The sequence below is a fragment of the Misgurnus anguillicaudatus genome, chromosome 8, assembly GCF_027580225.2.
Source record: "Misgurnus anguillicaudatus chromosome 8, ASM2758022v2, whole genome shotgun sequence".
NCBI lineage: Eukaryota > Metazoa > Chordata > Actinopteri > Cypriniformes > Cobitidae > Misgurnus > Misgurnus anguillicaudatus.
The window spans coordinates 10206715-10230675 of record NC_073344.2 but is presented as its reverse complement, the minus strand read 5'-3'; the positions used below and the strand labels follow the sequence as shown (position 1 = coordinate 10230675).

The 23961-nt window shown below is 37.2% G+C and overlaps 1 protein-coding gene across 1 annotated transcript in view; it reads left to right on the top strand.

Annotated features, from left to right (window-relative positions):
- Positions 1-23961, top strand: part of nos1apa (nitric oxide synthase 1 (neuronal) adaptor protein a) — a 194069-nt gene that overhangs the window by 133441 nt on the left and 36667 nt on the right. The window contains exon 8 of the mRNA XM_055214413.2: positions 17800-17961. Coding sequence (XP_055070388.2) covers positions 17800-17961 — 162 coding nt within the window. The remainder of the gene's footprint in view (positions 1-17799; positions 17962-23961) is intronic.

Here is a 23961-nt window from a genome sequence, read left to right as displayed (position 1 = left end):
TTCACAAAATCCAAGCCCAAGAACAGACAAGTTTTTAAACTAAACAATGGCGCACAAAACAGCAGGTTGAATAGGTGTCCATACATGTTAATGTAACATTATCATTTATTCACCAAACACAATAGCATATCGAACATACCTGGCAGGCTGAATAGGCTAAATTAACAGGGCAAGCCAAATCAAGTTCAAAAAGGTCCCGAAGTCATTCCACATCACTGAATCCATTGAATTACATAAATACAGGAGCAGCATAGAGCGTAGTCTTGCGGCTGTAGACAGTAATGTTGTCTCTTGGTTCATATGAATACATTTTGACATATAAGTCGCACCTGACTAGAAGTCGCAGGACCAGCCAAACTATGAAAAAACTGCGACTTATAGTCCAAAAATATGGTAAATGGATGTGAATTGTGATCATATGATGTTTAGATTTTCACTGTGATACGTAAGGAATAATTGACGACGGCCCGTTGAATTATTTCGAAAATAATGCACACCCAATGTGGTAATGCGGCATGACGAGAAGCGGAGTCGTAAGGAGCGTCACGTTTCCGGCTAACGCTAGAAGCATTCAATCCAATAACAATGCACTGGAGAGCTGGCCAATCGGAGCACACTGTACCTTTTAGTACGGTGAGCTTTGTACAAAATCTGCATGTTTCAGACGAGCAACAATAATGTACTTTATGTGGAAAATAATGTTTTTTAACCATAAACCACGCAAATAAATTGCGTTGCACCAAATACCATATTTTTCGGACTATAAGTCCCGGAGTATAAGTCGCATCAGTCAAAAATGCGCTTTGAAGAGGAAAAAACGTATATAAGTCACACTGGACTATACTTTGGTTTTATTTAGAAAATGATTTCACAAAATCGAAGCCGAAGAACAGACATTTAATCTGGAAAGGCAAGTTATTCAACTAAACAATAGCACAGAACAGCAGGCTTAATAGATCTCAATACATGTTAAAGTAACATAAACAGTCATTTACACGATACACAATAGCGTACCTGGGAGGCTGAAAAGGCTAAATTAACACGGCAAGCCAAATCAAGTTCAAAAAGGTCCCGAAGTCATTCCACATGACTAAATCCATTAAATTAAATAAATACAGGAGCAGCATAGAGCGGACTCTCACGGCTGTAGACGGTAATGGTTTCTCTTGGTTCATATGAAATCATTTTGATGTATAAGTCGCACCTGACTATAAGTTCCAGCACCCGCCAAACTATGAAAAAAGTGTGACTTATATTCTGGAAAGTACGGTACATAAAATAATGTTTTTAACAATGTACTAGGGTCTCTTTAAAGAAAAATAGATGTGAAAACAGGCCACAGTGTCAAGAATGAAATAGGAAAGTAGTCAGTAGCCTTTCCAATGAACCACACCAAAGAATTGAAAGCAGAAATGAACAGAGAAAAATGAATGCCCAAAACTATTTTTTGTCTATTCATGCAGAAAGCAACCTTTGGTCTTTCTGCAAGAAAGCACCAAACCATTGAGACAGATGTTAAATTACCTTTGTCAGATAACAACTGATGCCTAAATATAGCAAACTTGAAATTAATTTTAAATCCATGACCTATAGATGCATGGTCTTGTCAAAATCTGATGAGGCTTTGACATTTCAGTGATCTTTCAGAAATTATGACAAAGCCCTTTTGTCTTTGTAATTCATACAGAATTTAAGCGTGTTTCAATGGCATGAACGATTGATTGATTCATTTCAATCCGCATGCTAATAGGTTACAATGACATTTAACATTAATGTGAACGCATGGAAGTCAATAAATCAGCCAAATGTTTTATGGTCAAACTTTAACATATCCGCATTGCTTAAGACATTTTATAGCTCAGACCTGATTTGACTTTTCATTAGACAATGGTTCTGACTATGCCAGCTTGAGAAATTTAATGCTAACTTATATTTTCCAAGGCAATGAACTGAAAAGCATGTTTTTCTTTAAAATGCAGTTACTTGAAAGTTGTTTGATCTTTCTCTCCATTATCCTCTACGACGCTTTGAATCCGGAAAAATCAATAGAGGAAATCCATGCTCCAATAGACTTATGTCTATTGTCTGAGCTTTTATGAAGCATACAGGGCGTGCCGTCACCCTCGGGCGACTTTCAGTGTCATAACTAACAGCGTGTTACCTTTGTCATTTTTCCATTGTGACTTTTCAGACGGTATTGTCTCAAATCCACCCCACTAGTGATAAAAACGGTGCTGGTTTACATGCTCAATGCTACTGTTGTTAAGATCTTTTTCCATTGTGTTTCGATCCCCAATGTCATGCTCCTACACTATTATACAGGAATAGTTTACACAGTGCTTACACTTCATCTTTCATCAGTTATCCAGACCTCTCTATATATTACCCATTTGTTATTTTCTGACCCTCTTGCTTATAAGAGAGTGTTAATAGGGAAACTGTGCCCTTGTGGTTGGGTTATTGTGGGTGTGGTGAACAATGGCAGCACACAATGAATGGTAAATGCTGTATAATCAAACTAAGAGGAAGAGAAAAAAATGGTTCATCTCTTGTGCTGTGAAATGTCATGTTCTTGATTTTAAGTTTTAATATGTCAGATTTTTGCATCAAAATATTCAAAAATAACTAGCACTGTGTTATATGTTATTTCAGACAATTAGTCTTTGCATTTCATATACCTCTGCAACACTGTTAAGAACAATTAGAGAAACATCCAGAATTAATAAACAGTTTTAAGTAGGCAGCCATCTGCTTGGCAGAATGCCCTGACAAAAAAAACAGCAATGGAGGCATTTGTGTGGCCAATAGCATATCTCATCCAGCCCAGCTGTGAGCTAAATATTGCTCTTTGTGTTTCCCCAAGCACCCAAGGCTCTCTACTCTGGTAAAACTAGCATTCAGAACCCCAGACATGTTGCACACGTCCAGGAGAGAGTCGAGTCTATGGGGTTGAGTTATGGTATGTTTTGCCCCCCATCTGCTTCTATAGGCATTTCATGTATTTTTCAAATACGTCAACCACTCCGATGACTTTTAATTAAGCAATATCGCTCGAGTAGGAGTGTGATATAGCTCTATATCATCACGGCTGTGATTAGGCCAGAGGCACGAGGCCGCTGGCCGAGTGCCGGAGGCAATCACAGCCGTGAGGATATAGAGCTATATCACACGACTCCGAGAGCGATATTGCTTTTATACAACAGTTCGACGGCACACGTTTGAAAAACGAAAACTAGAAAACAACAACGGAGTTATTTTAAAAGCCTTTTTGTTTGAGAACTACTTCTTCCGCCACGGATTTGAGGGCGGCCAGAATGACAGGTAAAACTTTCGGCTGCTTTGAAGCTCATAACAACTCAATGGACGGAAAAGCCGTTTCTTTATATTACTGTTTCTTGGTCACAAAGTGTAGTTTTAAGATTAGTTCAGTCGAGAATGTATCTGTATTATATTTAAATCTGCAGTCGATTAGTAAAGATAGCGCCTGTTTGAAAGTTTGCTTAGTGAGATTCGGTACGAATGAGAACCAAAGCATGAGCGGACATCAGTGTTCACTCGCCCCGCTGACCACCGCCCTCTCTGGGCTACATTTCTGAAAGGTATTCCCTGGCTCTCATGTTGGCCTTGTTTGTTTATGATGATCGTCAAAATGAGATCAAATCAGCAGTATTTGGTGTCATGATCAAACTTGTACTTGTTTTTTTTATTCATATTTAGTGTCTTTTGTGTTGTTATTGTTTTGGCGCGAGGTAAAAGTTAATAAAACTATACTTGTGAAACGTTACTATTGCTTTCTCATGTATTCTTAACGCAATACGAGCACTCGATTATTATTATTAAACTTTGTTCTTGTCAGTACTATACAAAACGTTTTTTTATAAGTGTCAGAGAGATGTTTTTGCATGCTGCTTATAAATATACCAGTGGCGATATCTCATAACATGTTTTAATAGTCACGTCACGATAAAGTAAATGATCGATGCCCACATTTAAAAGCTGCGGGGCTTACCTGCAGTTCCACGGTGTTTTCGCGTTCTGATAAAAGATATAGCTCCAGAAAAAAACGAGTGTTTATATTCCTCTTTCCAAGTGTTAAGCGTCCACACGATGTGACAAGACATTTCTCCCATTAACTGTAACGTAACATCCAAGAGCGCTGATCTTTGACGGAATAATACTTCTGATTGGGGATTCACAGACTGATTTATGAGCTAGTAAACTAATGAGACACACACACGGAGAGTGATTCACACAGCGCGTCTGTGTTTTTCCATTCAGAGATGAGCCTGCTTAGGACCTCCATTCACTAGGTGGCGGAATAATACGAAAGGTGAAGCGGCTACAGTGCCGTTATCAGTACAATATCGTATAGCTCTTAGCCAATCAGATTCGAGAACCAGAGAGAACTGTTGTATAATAGGTGATATATTACTAGTCTTACATCGGTTGCACACCAATTGGCTAAAGCTGGCCTAAACGTGGCAGTTCAAATCCATTTTGCTTGTTTCTGCAACAAGTCAGCATTTGCCATTTTGACCTTTAAACTTTTTAAAAGGTTTGATACAGTGAGTGGTTTTGTTGATTAAATGATTTAAATTGGCCACTTTACATGTCAGCCAGATAGATTCTTCATGGCTAAGTGGGTTGGTATTTGGGTTGGTATATTTTAAGTTTTCAATTATTTTTCACAGATGCCCAGTCAGACTGTGTGAACTTTAACATTCCTCAAAACGGGGTGGCAGAGTGCCTCAGCTGGAGTTTGCATGTTGCAGGTTTACTCGGGGTACTCCGGTTTCCTCCCACAGTGCAGGGTGGGTTAATTGGAGATTCGAAATTGCCCCTAACAGTCAACTTGTCAATTCAGCACATGAATTAACTTGTGTATTGATTAACTGGTTCTCGCCATGAATACAGCTATTGATGCTGGAATGGCGTTAAGAATAATTAAACAAACAAACATTCCTCAATACCAGATAAATTAGACTCAGCTGACCGTGGGCACAGATCTCTTTAGTACACCTTGTCCTTTCTGATTCATTTCTTATTCTCGACCTTGATGTCTTAAAAATTGAATAGGCTGAACTGAAAACAGCTGTTTAAAAAAAATCTGTTACTTGAAAATACTTGCAATCTGCTAAATGCCTTGGCTTTGACATTTAAAAAAAAAAGCAATTGTATCCATGTTTACACTGTAAAAAATGATTTTGTGGCTTAGTAAATTTAATTAAATAAAATGAGTAAATTCTATTTAAAAAAATTTTTTCTTGTTTTTTAACCAAATTTTAATAAAAATAACACAACAAGGTAATTCTAAATTAACACATTATTTAGTGAATTCAACTAGATTTAACCATGTACTTTTTGGTTGAAACTACTTGAATTATTTTAGTAAATATACTTCATTAAATTTTACTAGGCAGTGGACTAAAAATAATAGGCTGTATTTACTTAAAACTATAGTGCATAATTTTTGCATCCACTTTAAGTACTTTTTACATGTAATTTTAAGCATTTTAATAAGTATCTTCTTAGTCATCTATTCAATATATTCATCCTATATATGTAGGATGGCAAAATAATGCAATAAAATGATAAAATATAATGTAATTTGTACCATAATAGCAATTAAATGTAACAGCACACTACATTGCTATAGTTTATTCCATTCCTTGATGAGAAATTGTAGTCTCTCACATTTAGTCTTTTTACCAGAGGCTGCTACTTAACGGAATATTCCATTTTCCTAAAAGAAAAATCCAGACAATTTACCCACCATCACGTCACCCAAAATGTTGATGTCTTTCTTTGTTCAGTCAAGAAGAAATTATGTTTTTTGAGGATTTTTCTAATTTTAATGGACTTTAATAGAGCCCAACATTTAATACTTAACTCAACACTTAACAGTTTTTTTCAACGGAGTTTCAAAGGACTATAAACGATCCCAAACGAAGCATAAGGGTCTTATCTAGCGAAACGATTGTCATTTTTGACAAGAAAAATAAAAAATATCCACTTTTAAACCACAACTTCTCGTCTAAATCCGGTCGTGATGCCCCAGCGTGACCCCACACAATACGTAATGACGTCAAGAGGTCATAGAGGACGAACGCGAAACTCCGCCCCAGTGTTTACAAATGTGTTAAAAGAGAACCGTTCCTACGTTGTTGTATGTCAACTGATACTAATTAATGTCTTTGTGTCAGTTTATTGTTTACAATGGTCCGCAAATGTGCGTTTTATATATGTAACACGTGACCTCCCTACGTCACTACGCATTTACGTTAGGTCGCGCTAGACCGGATCTAGACGAGGAGTTGTGCTTTAAAAGTGGATATTTTTTATTTTTCTTGTCAAAAATGACAATCGTTTCGCTAGATAAGACCCTTATGCCTCGTTTGGGATCGTTTATAGTCCTTTGAAACTCCGTTGAAAAAAACTGTTAAGTGTTGAGTTAAAGGAGCGGTGAATCAAAAACTCAATTTTAACTTGATAATTTGTTATATAAGAGGTCATCATACTTAAATGAACATCCTGCAAGTTTCAGAACTGAAAACGTCCGTGCTACTGAAATATAACCGTCTTTGGCACCAAGCCAGCTAAAAACTCCAGTCTAAAATTCGGAAATCTATGACGTCAAAGTAGAATTGAAACACCTCCCCATAACCAAAAGGAGAAGTCTACTTTTGTAGCCCCGCCCACAGCTTCGCGTGACACGTGTGTCTCAGTAAGTAAACATGTCTTTAAAGATTGACAAATTTAACCAAAATGACTTTTTAAATACATTTTTTCTGAGAGACTTTTATTTTGACGCGGTGATCTGTTATGATACCATGGAAACGCTTTTTCGGTTGTGAAAGAACCGCGTGGGAACAACCATGGGAACAACACAGAAGCTAAATACTTCAATTCGGAGGCTTGGAACTTAACATTAGCAATATGCTTGGATAAAGTTTGCTTTTGAAGAAGTTCCAGCTCGTGTGGGGAGCGTTTGTTAACGTTGTGGACATGGATTCATTTGTAAAGAAGTCGATGCTGGATTTGCAGAGAGACTCAGTCAGAAGCACCACTTATATTGGATCTGACAACAATGACACAGCAGTATAATTCACAGTAAGACATTTTACTTTATTTAAGTTACTGCGTTTCACTATTGCTTTGTTAAAAGAGATTGCTTAATGTGTCCTGTTGTAACATCCGTGTCTAAATACGTTTGTTGACTGTTTTAATTTACTAAAAACATTAAACGATTAATAAAGGTACAACACTTAACAATATGACTGTAATTTAAAGGTAGAAATATACAAAGTTAGTTATAAGGAAGGATTTATCAACCGCAGTTTAGATTCTGATGCCCGTTTACTGTGTTGTATACGGTAATTTAGGCATGTTGCGTTTGAAAGGTCAAACACTCAACAAAGCTTATTTTTTATCATATAACTGTGGTATTTAACATTACGTGAATGTAAAAGCAACCTCACAAGCACAATAGAAATATACAAAGTTATTGATAAGGATTTATTAGCCGCAGTTTAGATTCGGATGCACGCTTACTGTGTTTTATACGGTAATTTAGTCACGTCGAGTTTTGTTTCTACTTTAATATACGTATTGTCATTTATGTGTATCATGTTTAGCACCCAGAATCTTTTGTGTCTCAAACATATTTGTGTTCGGCTGCTATTTTTATCACATTAATGTTTTTAAAACATTTCCCTACATGTAATGACGGGGAATGAAGCTGTCCAATCATAGCAGTGGGTGTTTACGTTCAGGTCTTCAATGCGGCCCGCCCCTTCAAACGAACCATTTCTCAAGACAGCCACTAATCCATGTTACAAAATAGCCTATTACTTATTGCTTTTGATGTTTTTGAATGTAAAAACAACGCGAAATGCATAAGTAGACATCAATCAACGTCATAAAGCAATAAAATCGACCAATTCACGGCCCCTTTAAGTATTAAATGTGGGCTCTATTAAAGTCCATTAAAATTAGAAAAATCCTGCAATGTTTTCCTCAAAAAACATAATTTCTTCGCGACTGAAAAAGAAAGACATCAACATTTTGGATGACATGGTGGTGAGTAAATTATTTGGATTTTTCTTTTAAGAAAATGGAACATTCTTTTAATACTTAACTTTAAATGACAATTTTTCAATTTAAATCCATAATATGCCACCTAACCGAGTCATGCAGATCAAATAAGTTTTTTTTGGGGTATAAGGAAGGAAGTTTTAAATTGAATTATCTCTGCTTTTTGCTTAAAATGTGGTGTTTTTGAAGAAAACTACCCATATTTGAGAGGTGATAAAAAGAGAACTGTTTTTTTTTTGTTAGAAAGCAGGGGGTCTGTCTGTTTTTTCATTTAATATACTGTATTTTTATTTTATAAAAAATATTGTTTATGTATTTAAAGAAGAGCATTTTCTGGGAGACTTTTGTGAAAATCATAAAAAATGCTGGCGGAGAAAGAGTTAAAATACAATATACATATCATATTTCAGCAATGTCATGTTTTTGGCGGGTGGGGGGTTTTGCACTTGTGTTTGCTTCTCTGACTTCGGAAACTTTAATCAGTTTTTTATTTTACTGCGAGCACTGGAGTCTATTGTCATTGTATGACACTGAGACTTGTTTACCTTTTTATTACTGGTGTTGTCAGAACTGAGATGAGGAAACGAAATGAAAATTCAGGTACAAAATCAAGACCTTGTCATATAGCTGTATTGCTTGTCATAGGCATGGTATAAGTTCATGCCCTTGCATAACTGATACAGTTCCTGGAAATAGGAATTTGAGTGTGCTGCCACATATGAATCTAATAATTCATTGATATCACAAAAATCTGAATGTTCTAAAATGTGCCTCATTTCCTGTGTCAAATGTTATTTTTTCCTTGAAAAGAGAAATATTCCTCAGATGTATGAAGTAAAGACAGATTTAAGTAGTGTCTGTCATTGAAAGATTTTGTTTGTATTGATGTTGCATATGACAGTGTTTTTTTACCACCGTGATGGTAACGCACCAATTCACCGCAGTGGTTATAGATTGTGTGTGTGTGGAGGGGTTGCATGCATGCACATTGATGCACATAGGTCTTATACAGTATATAATGCATACATATATTTTGAAATATAAAAATGTAAACGAGGATCAGATATACAGTTCTTAGCAAACGTGCATGTTCGAAGTTGCCAAATTGTTTTTCTGCGGTGAGTGCTCGTCACAGCATCAAGCAATGCTTAAAGGAATAGTCTACTCATTTTCAACATTAAACTATGCAACTACCTCAACCAAGAATCTTTGACACATCCCTCCACCATCCGTGCGCGCGCACGCAAGCGACGGAGCACGCTGCGACACTTTGATAGCATTTAGCTTAGCCCCATTCACTCAATGGCACCAATCAGAGACAAAGTCAGAAGTGACCAAACACATCAACGTTTTTCCTATTTAAGACGAGTAATAAAACGAGCAAGTTTGGTGGTACAAAATAAAACGTAGCGCTTTTCTAAGCAGGTTTAAAAGAGGAACTATATTTTATGGCGTAATAGCACTTTTGGGAGCACTTGGACTCGCCTGAAAAGTCCGCTCCCCTTCTCACTCTCATAATGGGAGAGGGAGGGTGTTACTCCCAAAAGTGCTATTACGCTATAAAATATAGTTCCTCTTTTAAATCCGTTTAGAAAAGCGCTACGTTTTATTTTGTACCACCAAACTTGCTCGTATAACTACTCGTCTTAAATAGGAAAAACGTTGTTGTGTTTGGTCACTTCTAACTTTATCTCTAAATGGTACCATTGAATGAATGGGGCTAAGCTAAATGCTATCGAAGTGTCGCAGCGCGCTCCAGTGCTTACATGCACGCACACAGATGATAGAGGGATGTATCAACTCTTCTTAGTTAAGGTAATAACATAGTTTAATATTGAAAATGAGTAGACTATTCCTTTAAGTTACTTAGTAGTGAAAGATGATCTGGAGCGCCCATACGGTTTAAAGAGGAGGAAAGCACGTGGTTTTAGATGCAGCCTTTGGATTGAGAAACGACCAATTTCTCAATGTTTTGCTCTCAAGTCAGCCGGCCATCGCTTGTTGATAGGGCATTAACTCTGAGTCTGCTGGTCGTTTGCGTAAACACGAACTTGAAGACATATCACTGGGCGAGATTGTACTTTAGATTTTTCATAGTTTGTCGGAATTCACCACTGCAGTGGTGCGGTGGTTATGACAATCGTCACAGCCTTGAATGTTTGTTCATTTATTGATTTTGCTTTAAGTCTATAGGGACTCCACTCTCAAATTGGCTTCTGACATAAAACCTTTAATGCTTTGGATTGCAGGTCTTCTTAGTAGTTTCCTATGTCTCTTTTAGTTACACTTTAGTTCATTCTTCTCGGCGGTTTTGAGAGGCCAAACCACCTGTTTTAAAGTCAGACCGTGTTGCAGTCAGCCTCTGTTTTTCTTTTGAACAACTTCTTTATTGCTCCATTCTGTACTGGTTCATCCATCACCCACTTCTCCTGCATAAATGAATGCTGGCTGTCTCCCAGTCCCAGCTGAGCAGTTTGGATCTAGCTGCTGTGCAACCTGGAAATCATGTAAATAATATCAAATGGATCTAGAACGTGGCTTTAGACAAAAAATCACAAATGCTGAAGGGTCTTTCCCTCCTCATTGACGAAGTTTTACAACAAGCCACTTCTAAATTCTTCTGTTGACAAGCGTCCAGCTTTTGTTTATTTCTCCGTATCACACTTCGGGGATCTAGACTCGTTTTGTCTAAAATATATTCATTTATAAATCATTCATTAAGAATATGTTAATTCATTAGCAAAAGTGCAGTTAAATTGCTTCCTTTGGTGCTTGTTTTTGGGATACTTGCTTAGTGTGCAATGTGCGATCTTGACATTCTCTTTATTGCATAAATGATTTAATCTATGATTTATCATCTTGATCTCGTGGCCTTGAATTAACGGAGCGCAAAGGTAGCAAGTATTTAATCAGGGGAGTCGTGCTTACCTTCAGTTTTTCAATTTATATCAGAAAATGGGCCAAAATATAATTCACAGAACATTTTCCCTAGACGTACTATGCAGATTTTTCGCTTACGAATTCAGCTGATGTCAGAAGTAGATTCTCTGTAAGGCGTCTGTGAGAGCAGGTGTTGTTTACAATGTGGCATTCTGCAGCACTGCCCAAATAAACAGCTGTCAGTAGACACACAGAAAGCAGCGCTCATCCAACCCGAACCACCACTCACCCATGTTTGCCTTGCCAACGGGGTACGAAATGAAAACTATGATTTGCAAAGGTGGGCTGATGGAAAATATTTGTATCCAATACATTTGACAGAGTCTTACTGTATTTGCCCAAAATTTTGTCTCAAGTAAGTCTTGTGTGGATATGATGTTTCTAGGAATGTGTAATGCAGAATTCTTTGATTTTTTTTATAAATACAGATGAGGTGTTTATGCGACTGATGGAGCCAAATGTATTTGCAAATTAAGTATAGTTCAGTTTTACGCCTTCACAAGGGTCCACATACAGTGCATATGATACAGATGTTGTCATCAGAATAGTACTCGTGCACTGTATCCACACATGTACATCAGTGTTTCCCATACATTGATTTACTCGTGGCGCACCGCCACGGAACCAACACTGGCCGCCACGAATAGATTTTTCATGATTGGCATTTACATTTATATTTTACTGTTTAAAAACGTCTTAATTCATTGTTGCAAGCGCCCAACGCGTCCCCTCTCTTTCTCTAATGTTGCGTGCAAGCGTGCCCGCCTCTCTCTCACATAACAGTGAAAAGGTGGCAGTGTTTTCAATATCCGCTCCTCCGTATACTTCTTTTTTTTTTTCGCGGAAACGTCAACAGTCACAGATTTTACTGACAGAGAAGACGGCTGATCAAGTTTATCATGACTTGACGAAAGGTTAGCATTAGTGTTTCCCACACACACACACACACACACATTCTCTCCCTCTCTATGGGCGCACTCACATTATCCAAACCAAACCATGCCCCAGCACGATTGTCACCCCTACCTACTCTTCCAGGTGCACGCACTCACACTGTACTTTTTTATCGATCCGAGTCCGTGCGCGCTTTCGTCATTAAGATGCGATTGTTTTGAAAAAAGCAGGAAGTAAAGCTCTCTCTTAATACTGGAACCCACCGTAATGATAAGTCTGTGTTTTTTGAGTGGTCGCGCAACAGACGTCTTCACCTTTTGAATCGTGCTCTGGCACGATTGCACTCACACCACAGCCTTCCGCGCCTGAGCCCAAGTGAACCGCGCTCCGGCCCACCTCTGCAACCCGGCCGCGGCGTGATTAACCAATCCGGGCGCGGAACAGAGCGATCAAACTAGTCAAACAAAACCAGGCTTAGGGGGTCATACGCGCCCGAGCGCGGTTTGGTTGGGATAGTGTGAGTGCGCCCTATAATGTGGTATGCATGCGCCCGTGTTTTGTGGTAACTTTGTGTAACAGTTACTGTGTATTCTCTCATATTTCTAAATTTGCACCCAATTGTCAACGCTATACGCGACAATAAAATTCACATTTAAAATAAAAAAGGGCTCATAACAAGACATTGATAAGAAGAGCAACAGCAGTAAGGCTCAATGTAAATGTTTGGTGATTTTGTCAGACGATGTCGCGTTTATAAATCAGGATTTTAGCAGCAGTTGGATTAAACTAGCTGTTACTGGGTTGTGTTTAGTCACTACTTTATAGTCTACTCATTTTATGTCTGACAACAGATCTGATAATATGTAAAAATAGCATTCAGTTGTATTAAAATGCAATATAATGTGACTGATCAAAGAGTAGAAGTGAAACATATTTCAGGTCCCAACACTCGATCAAACGCAAACACGTAATGACGTCACATATATGCTAATTAAACGACACCACTGCCACAAGTCTCTCAAAATCCTGTGAGAAACACTGTACATGTAGGGCACACATGCGCGTACAGGAGAATGTAGTATGTAGCCCAGGAGATGCATTGCCTTTTGTCGCAATGCGCATGCATCAAAAGTCTGTGTACATGTACATGTTCGCGTACACGTAAAAAAAACTATACTGCTGACATGACAGCCATGTAGGAAAAAACTTAAACTTTTTTTTTATGTTTTTGAAAACTTTTACGTACACACCACAACACTGCAATAAAGAAATGTAAGAAACACTACATGCCTCCGCAAATAGTATCCAATAAATACAAACAATCAAAACGGCAAAAGCATTGAGCAGTTTTGTTCAGACGGACAAAGGGATTAGAAAGTAGTTTAAGTGACCCCGGACTATAACGCGGAAGAATTTTGTAAACTTTGTTTGAGATGCGTTAATAAACTCTGTATCTTGAACAGCGCCAACACAGTCATGTAGGCTGCTATTGTTGTTATGGTTATACAAGCCCATGTCTATAGACTGATGTAACACATGCGCATGATGTCACTGTTATCATAGATTAGTTATCACCGATTTGTTACATCATTTACATGGAGAAACCCGTCCTCAAAAGATTTCTTGTATACGAACCGCCAAACCACATAAAACTTTCCAGTTAATGATTAAAAACATTGTGTACACTGAAAAAAAAATGATTCATTGAATTTAATAAATTTTAAGGTTTTAGGTAAGTGGTTGCAATCAATTTATTTAAGCTACATTTAAACAAAAAAGATTAGTAAAGTAAAATAAAATATACAACTTTTGTTTGAATGTAGCTTAAGTGGATTGGTTGCAACCACTTACCTTGAAAAAAGTATTGTATTCAATGAATCATTTTTTTTCAGTGTAAACAGTCCTTAGAGATATTTTTCCATCTTTACCTTTTTTCATCATTACCATGTTGTCCCACTTTAAACACATGCCAAAAATGCCCTAAAAGAGCACCTACGAATTCATGATTTTACATTTCCTTTGTTGTGTATTAGTACGTGTTAACGATATGCAAAAGGTACAAACCCCAAAGTAAACGATGGCGTGACGTTTCCAACGTAAATCTCTTTTCTTGGACTACAACAAACACACGGATTGTAGGCAACAGTTTACTTCCTAGGATTGGTGATGTAGACAAGACCGACATTATCATAATTCCTCTCACTTGGACTCACAGCCTGTCAGTTAACTCCTGTTAGCATTGCACTGTGAGCGAATCTTTCAAACATGGTAAGAAGCGTCACATTTCTGGCTGATGTCAGAGGTGTCCAATCAATTGCTGGCCAATCAACGTTTTTCAGATCGATAAGCTTTTACACCAGCCAGTCAAACATTTTACTGCAGTTTTGACACAATCATTTCTATGAAATGGGACAAAATTGATCATGAGACTTTGTCATAAGACAGAACAGATGTCATAAAGCCCATTTCAAGCCTTAACTAAACTTTGTCCAAATGTGTAGTTACTGCGCTTTGGCTTTGTAGGCGTAATAGATGTCGTACATTACAGTGGCATACCAGAAAATACTTTAAAAAAATAACTTTGAAAGATGACACACTTGAATTTAAGTTTATAACAATAGAGCATGACATTTACCTTTCAAATCCCAGATTTGTGTCCCTCGCCTTTTATTCAGTGAGTCGGCACCAAGCAATGCCAAAAATATTTCGAAAGAATTCACAGGACATCAATCACAGCACCAATCGTTTTTTTTTATCTGACCACCGCTGCTGAAGCCTTCATATTTACTCTCTCAATTCTCTATGTGGGAGGTCAGTATCTGACAGCTGGCATTACCATCTTTTCGTCCCGGCTGGGATATAAATAAGTTGGCTCAGGTTAAAAATATCAATTTGTCACTGATGACTGCTCACACCCCTCTGTGCTGTGTTTGTTTGCACCACAGCTACACAGACTGCAAACGCTTCTGTAATTAATATCTGAGTCTCAGTACGAGACACATCCGACCATAGAGTTCACTCTGGCATGCGGTAACCTAATAGCAAGCTTACCATGGAGAATGCGGATGTTTTGAGGTATAAAACATGACACGAGAGAGTTTTTCATGCTTTGTTGACTGCTAAACTGGTTTGTTTTTTATATGACTCCCTTGATGAAGGGCTTAAATGAGGTACACAAGATTCAAATACTATTGAGCTATTTATCTGTCTGAAACACTTGTACATTTTTAAATTCACAAAATAAGTAGTGAATACTTGGGTTATTAAATGGAATAGATAAGCTTAATAAAGTTAATACGAATAGTTAAAGGGACATTCCACTTTTTTTGAAAATATGCTCATTTTCCAGCTCCAATAGAGTTAAACATTTGATTCTTACAGTTTTGAAATCCATTCAGCTGATCTCCGGGTCTGGCGCTAGCACTTTTAGCGGAGCTTAGCACAATTCATTGAATCTTATTAGACCATTAGCATCGCGCTAAAAAATTACCAAAGAGTTTCGGTATTTTTCCTATTTAAAACTTGACTCTTCTGTAGTTACATCGTGTACTAAGACCGACAGAAAATTAAAAGCTGCGATTTTCTAGGCCGATATGGCTAAGAACTGTACTCTCAAACTGGTGTAATAATCAAGGACTTTGCTGATGTAACATGGCTGCAGCAGGCGTAGTGATATTACGCAGTAGCCGAAAATAGTCCCCTTGGTTACTTTCAATGGCAGGAGACTATTTTCGGGCAGTGTGAAATATCACTACGCCTGCTGCAGCCATGTTACGGCAGCAAAGTCCTTGATTATTATGCCAGAATGTCCTAACCATATCTGCCTAGAAAATCGCAACTTTAAATTTTCCGTCAGTCTTAGTACACGATGTAACTACAGAAGAGTCAAGTTTTAAATAGGAAAAATATTGAAACTCTGGTTATTTTTTAGTGTGATGCTAATGGTCTAATCAGATTCAATGGATTATGCTAAGCTATGCTAAAAGTGGTAGCGCCAGACCCAGAGATCAGCTGAATGGATTCCAAAATGGTAAAAATCAAATGTTTAACTCTAGGGGAGCTGGAAAATGACCATATTTTCAGAAAAAGTGGAATGTCCCTTTAAAAGTCTATAAATGATAAGGGTCCCTGGTACATTTGAATATTTGATGTCAATAATATAAATATACTTGATTTTAGTAATCTTGCATTACTAATGTCAAATAACATGAGGTTTAGCAAGGCCAGTGGATTTTCATTTTTGGGAAAAACATTTTTTTTACATTTTATGTGGCAGTATTATATTGGGGCGAAAGTAACAAAGCGTTTTTTTCCGAGCACTGATAACATCTACATCCCAGACTATGACAGCATCTTTAGCACACAAAGCCTTGACAGACCTGACAAATATTGCGTTATTTACTCACAGTTTTCTGCACGTAAATCCAGAAAGGTGTTTTCAACCATGATAAGTAAATTCCTAAAGCGGCCATTTTTTTCTTATAACGCGTTGTGTTTCTCGTTTCATGTCTTACAATACTGATCAATCTACAGGTTATTTAGTGCTGTAACACATCCTGAAGTTTGACAGAGTTTTTTAAAATAAAAGTAAATCGTGTTAAAATGTGAGGAGATCCTGTCGGGACGAAAGTGACATTTGTTACTTTTTTTCCCCTGCTAATACTGTTGTATATGTTGAAAATTTTTATTTTTCTAATTTTATTTTCATAGTGTTCAAACTGTTGAAAAAATATTTTATTCTCAACTATTTAAGTTTGTACTGTTTGTTGTTTGGGAAACACTTGCTAAAACTGAAATTTTAAAGGAAAATGTAATTTCATAATTTTTTTACAAAGATAAATTATAAAATATGTTTGCAGTTACACTCTTAAAACGAATGTGTTAAATTAACACATCTTGTGTTGTCCCTTTTATTTATATGAACTCTAAATCAGCACGAAATGACACATAATGTGTTAAAAACAACACATAATGTGTTAAATAGTTTAACACAAAGCAATGTGTTAAAATTAACACATCCAGGGTGTGTTAAGAGTTCATATAAATAAAAGGGACAACACAAGATGTGTTAAAACAACACAAAGTGTGTTGTTCTAAAAATAACACAGAGATGTGTTAAATTAAGGGCAACACACTAGGTGTGTTGTCCTTAACTAGACACAAAATGTGTTAATTTAACACATTCGTTTTAAGAGTGTACATGTTAAAAAGGTCATAGTCATGTATATTTAATAAAAAATGTGTAACACAAAAATCGATCTTGTTTTGTTCTGTTACTTTTGACTCACCCTGTTTGTTACTTTCGTCCCCTGCAGGTGGGGTCAAAAGTAACAATTCACTACTTATGTTTAAAGTGAAATTATACTGATGTGGTTTTACATTTTTACAAAATTTCACCCTGTATTGATGGACCACACTTGTGAGTTATTGACCACAGCAAAAATATATCTCTGTAAATAACATTATCTTTTAAAATTACATTTTTCTGAAAAATGATACTTTCGCCCCGGCTCTCCCCTACTCCAGACGGACACTTTTATCTAAAGCTATTAAACTGAAATAAGGAACTGTTCGGTTCATGAATCTCCCATAGGTGAAATAAAACCTTATTTTAAACAACACATAAATGTGACCCCAATATACTTCAGCACTACAACTACATACAGCACAGTTGCTTATGGATAAGTTGCATAATTCTGATACAAAAGTAACTGTAGCTTAACTGGTAAACAGGGAATAATTGGTTCGATTTTTAGATAACACGCATACTAATTAAAAATACCCTGAATGCTTTGAATAAAAGTGTGTGCCAAATGCATAAATCTATATGTAGATTATTTATAAGCAACTTCTCTCTCCTTCTTTTTCTAGCCCTCTGAGGAGCCCAACATCCTGCTGGCTTCCCCCAAGCTGCTGCTTCCCTCAGGCAGTCAGCTCCCAGCGAGCACCCCCCTGTCTGTGCATCACCAGCTTCAGCTTCTCCAGCAGCAGCTCACACAACAGCAGCAGCAGACACAGGTGGCCGTCGCCCAGGTGAGAGCGAATGGATATTTAATGCACCTGCAGTTGTGCAATTAATGCGCTGCGGTTGTAGTGTTGACATGGAGTCGTGTGAGAATATATTACATTTTTAAGGGATCAGGGATGATTTATTTACTTGATTTAAGAAAGGAACTATAAATAATGAAGACTGAGGAAAACAGGTTTGTATATGAAGTGCTGTGTGGTCGGACCAACAACGCATTGTTTAATGTGCACACAAGATGTGGCATATAAACCAATACTATGTGGGTAGGCATCATTTGGTCTTATAATGAATTTTTCTGTTGTCTTTGAAGTTGGCTTTAATATATGCATTTTGTGGGGGTGTGACGAGACACTTAATTCATGAGATGAGACACGAGATTGGGTTCATGAGAACGAGATAAGATTTTTTTAAAAATTAAGAAATCCTCAATGATAAAATAAATGAATGGGACACTGAAATCACATTATTTTGAAATGTTTTAAAGGATTAGATGTAAATTTTGATGTCTTTCTTTGTTCAGTTGAGAAGAAATTATGTTATCTGGGGAAAACATTCCAGGATTTTTCTCATTTTAATGGACCCCAACACGTAACAGTTTTAATGCAGTTTAAAATTGCAGTTTCAACGCAGTTTCAAAGGAATCTAAACGATCTCAAACGAGGCATAAGGGTCTTATGTAGCAAAACGATTGTCATTTTTGGAAAGAAAAATAAAAAATATGTACTTTTAAACCACAACTTTTCGTCTTCCTCCGGTCCTGTGACGCGCCAGCGCGATCTCACGTAATACGTCATCACGTCAAGAGGTCACGGATGACGTATCGAAACTACACTCCAGTGTTTACAAGTGTGGAGAAAGAGGACCGTTCCGACGTTGTTGTATGTGGAATGATACTAAATAATGTCTTTGTGTCAGTTTATTGTTTAAAATGGTCCGCAAATGTGTGTTTCATATATGTAACACGTGACCTTTTGACGTCATTATGCAATTACGTGAGGTCGCGCTGGCTCGTCACACAGCCGGAAGAAGAAGAGAAGTTGTGGGTTAAAAGTAGGGGTGGGATAAGTACATATTTTTTATTTTTATTGCCAAAAAGGACAATTGTTTGTTTCGCTGCCTTGTTTGTGATCGTTTAGAGTCCTTTGAAGCTGCGCTGAAACTGCAATTTTAAACTGCATTAAAACTGTTAAGTATTGGGGTCCATTAAAGTCCATTAAAATGACGAAAAATCCTGGAATGTTTTCCTCAAAAAACATAATTTCTTCTTGACTAAACAAAGAAAGACATCAACATTTTGGATGAGATGGTGGTGAGTAAATTATCTGGATTTTTTTTTTTACGAAAATTGGACTGTCCCTAATAATTCTTTTGATAATTAAGTAATTTGACATTTTTTGTTAATACAAATAGACCCAAATGAGCAATAATCTTTAACATTATATAATAATGACGATGCAATAATAATTGGTTTAAATAAAGCATCAAAACAAGTAAACACATCACAGTAATATGTAGACTTTGTAAAAAACTGCATTATGTATTATAACAAATTCCTGCAGTGGGTGCGAACGGACCCGCTTCTGTTACTTTCACTTTAGATGGTTACTTTTAGACAAAATCTTGAAATCAATTCTTTACAATAGAAATGATACAGCCACTGTTATTCCTGAGCAAGAACAAGTCAGAGTGAGGGTTTAATCTGCTGAGTTATTAAACCTGGTTTATTTCTGTAAACTGAGCATTACATTTGCAAATCATAAGCATATTATAACAATTTACTAAACTAAATATAATAGTAAACTTTATAATTGTTAACATTCTGTAATAAGTCTTTGTGTATGCAGTCTACAAATGCGACCTTCAAAGGATGCAGCCTTTTGTTTGAGAAATGACCAACATTTCACCCCCAAGAGAAATCTTGTGACATAATTAATTTTGCGATACATATTTCCCATAAAATCGTTTTCTACAGCTTAGCTTATAAATTTATATTATGAGCTTACCGTCAGGGTAAGGTAAGGAGACACTTCAACACTGTCACATCAATTTTTTGTCAATGAGTTTTATGGTTCTAACTATTTTGTGCAGGAAAGCTTTTTTTTAAAGAAACTAAATAATATGTCTCCTGGAGCACTTTATAGATATGTTTTTTAGATGTCGTCTTTTCTCAGGCTAGACCTTACAAACTTAATCTGAGCCCATGATCATAAAACTTTAAAACTGCTTGTGGATGCCTGAATGCAGTCAGAGGTTTTGTGCGTCATGACTTGTTAGCACATTTAGCCACAGTTGTTTACCGAGTGTTTGGCAAGAGAAAGCAGATTCTCAAAGTGCACATATTTCATTGCTAAAAACAAGGTTATTTTGTGTATTTGGTATAATAAAATGTCTTTGCGTGGTTTATGGTTCAGAAAACACATTGTTTTCCACATACCGTACATTTTTGTAGCTCCATATTTCACTCTCTTCCTGAATCACACGAATTTTAAAAGCTCTGTGTGCCTGATTGGCCAGCTAATCTGTTTGTTGTGATTGGCCTGAATACCTCTGACGTCAGCCGGAAATGTGACACTCTTACCAAGTTTGAAAGATTCGTTCACAATGCAATGCTAACAGGATAATAATGTCGGTCTTGTCTACATCACCAATCCTAGGAAGTAAACTGTTGCCTACAATCTGTGTGTTTGTTGTAGTCCAAGAAAAGAGATTTACGTTGGAAACGATAAATCGCGTTATCGTTTACTTTGGGGTATGTACCTTTTGCATATCGTTAACATGTACTAATACACACTTACACACCAACGGAAATGTAAAAACGTGAATCGGACAATAGGTGCTCTTTAAATAAGCATACTGTTAGCCAGAGGACTCGCTTATTCTCGTAAGTATAAGATGATGTTGTTATTTTGCTTGAAAGGCACTTAGCATTTTACTCAGGGGTCACAAGTGCTGTCCGTTTTTTCAATATTTTGATCCACATCTCTGTTGGACAAGCATATGAGTTGGATCAAGCATTTGAGGTGAGATTGAGGAGAGTCGGGCAGGTCAAAGCTGTCAGTACCCTGATAAGCAAGGCCTTCCAGCACAAAACAGATCCTAATTTGCAAAACAACACCGTCACAGAGAAACAAGCCGTGGCTTCTGTGTTATGTCTCCAGTCAGTGAAAAAGAGCTTTGAAGAATGCTATCAAAGCAGCAAAAGCAAGTCAGTCTTGGTTTATTAATTCATTTCTTCATTTGTTTTGCAGTGGCTCTTTTCCTCAGGGAAAATTATCGGCAGATGAAACGACATGCAAGCTTTTTGATGTTAGGATTGACGGAGTGAGTTATTTAGGGAGAATCTAGGTTTTTGTGCAGCATTTCTTTTAATTATATTATTGTAGAAAGTTGTTGTTGTTGTTATTGACGGCGTTAGGATTTTGCTTAATCGAATTTTACGACCCCAAAGGTTTTTTCCTTAAGCCCGGAGATTGTTTTTTATAAGTAGGCCAACGTACACGCACGGTCGACTGCTCAGCCTTGCAAAACATAGTTTATTTCACTCGTAAGTGTACACCATAGACTGTAAAAAAAGATGGACTAAGCGTCGTCACCTCCCTCCATTGTAATGAATTGAAGCCAAAAATGTCCGACCATGGTCGCCACCATGTTACGTAAAAACGTCAGTTTGGAGCCAAGGCATGCGCAGAAGGAATCGTCCGTGGAGCCAGATCGAGGCGGTGCCGCAATATCAAACTTCCGCCCAAACCCTTGCGGGACCAATTTAACCACGCCAATCATAACGACACGCCCTGTTTCTATAGCATCAAATTACTAGCTAAAATGAAACTTATCACAAAAATGAACAATTGAACATATATCAGCGTGATAACAACCTGAAAGGACAAAACCGTCTTTCGGAAACTTTTATTGGAAGTGTAAATAATTTTTTTATTTCGAGCAAAGTCCCATTCGTTTGAATGGAGAGGGCGGGGTATATGTTTTGTACTGCAGCCAGCCACCAGTGGGCTTCAAAGAGCCAGAGGCTTCACTTTTCAAGACTTATGAGGCACACCCGGTGTACACAGATGTTCTACGCATGCGCATTGCGACAAAATGCAATGCATCTTCTGTGCTACATACTACATTCTCCTGAAAATGGACCTGTATGTGTGTCCAATGCGTACAAAAATCAGGCGGTGCACGTACTGTGTATGCGTACTATTCTGATGACGAAATGCGTTAATACATACCTATCTTTTTTCAATGCGTGCACTTTTAATCTTTGTACAGCGCTTCGTGAATGTATTTGCATTTAGCCTAGCCCCATTTATTCCTTAGGATCCAAACAAAAGTTTTATTTTGTCCCACCATACTTACTCGTAACTACACATGTAACAGTCTTAAAATAGGGAAAACATGAAAGTGTTTGGTGGCTTCTAAATTCATCCCTGTTCGGAGCCATAGGAATGAATGGGGCTAGGCTAAATGCTAACACATTCATGAGGCGCTGTACAAAGATTAAAAGTGCATGCATTGAAAATAGATATGTATGTATTAATTCGTCTAAGTTGAGGTAAGAACATAGTAAAATAATAAAAACGGTGCTGTTTTCCTTTAAAAACTGAACTATACTTAGCTTTATACAGCTCTTGCCATTTCCAGGCAGCATTGTCCAAATCAGATATCTGGAAAATACATTTTGCAATGTCCAGATGTATTGACCTTCATGTGAGATCCTCATAACATCATGTTTTAAAGGAAAGTCCATGGTTTCATGGAATTTATGGAATAACATAGAATTTTAAAAGGTCTTTTCCAGACATTGAAAGACAGGGAATTTAACATATTTTTGACCAAGTCATGGAATATCAGGAATATCATTGCTTTTTAGTCATAGTCATTAAAGTTCAGGAAAAAGTTTGACATTTGACTTAAAGTGGGAACCGTGGAGTCGAACAAAAATGCATTTTAAATCAAAGTTATTATGGCCAGGCGGGCATCTAATAATGCATGCCGAGAGTGCATGCACTTCTCTCAAATGTAACTTCTCTTATATTGAAGTCTTGTTATGTTTGCTGCATTTTAATATTTTTTCTTTGTAGAAAAAAGAAAACATGAACAGAGTTTATGCACATCCGCTTCAAACATAACAGCAGGAGAATCACTTTTACAAGTGTCTTGCTTTAAAACACTGTTTGATTTCCATCTACTTTATCATGCCTGCTTTCATTTGGTTGCCTAAAGGAAAATCTTACAGTACCTGATTTCACCTTCATTTCTATGTGCATTCGTGAGCCAAGAGTAGCAACAGTGAAAATAACATTCACAAATACCATGTAATAACTACAGTACAGTGAAAAGTAAGAGGAAAGATATGAAGTGTTGTTTGCTTGATTTATTTGTTTACTAGTGGTTTTCTGCTGACATACAAAAGGTATATACTATTAAGAAATATATTTTTGCCATTTGACAAATGATTGTAAAATCATGGGCTCACCAGACAAATGTGTCCCACTCTTGAGTGAGATATAAAACAATGGCAGTATGAAATATGAGGCTAGTATGCATTTACATCCTTTATCTGTTTGAAAACAGCATCTTCTGTCATGTGTAGGAAACTCATCTTCTCGAGACAATCACTCTTTGACTGAAAATACACACATCCCATGTACTCCCAAAAACTGATGGAAAGCAGCTGAACCCTAACTAAGCTTTCAGTCCACATTTACAGTATGGTAATTTTTTCATTTATTGTTGCTCTGCTCCCTGACGGCCCGTCTCTGACGGCTCATTGGCTCTGTTGGGGAATGCATTGTTCATAAGGACGAGCAGCATGGGAAAGCGTGCTGTTTAAGTTGGGTCATAAATCACCCAGGAACCCTTGGAGGGAGGCCGCTGTGCCTTTAGGAGCAGACAGACGGTTCACAATAAGCCACTGGTGGAAATATATTCACCTATCACTGGGTAGTATCTTAGGGTTCTTGTGAAGGATGCAGAAGGACATCCTAATCATTTAAGAAACC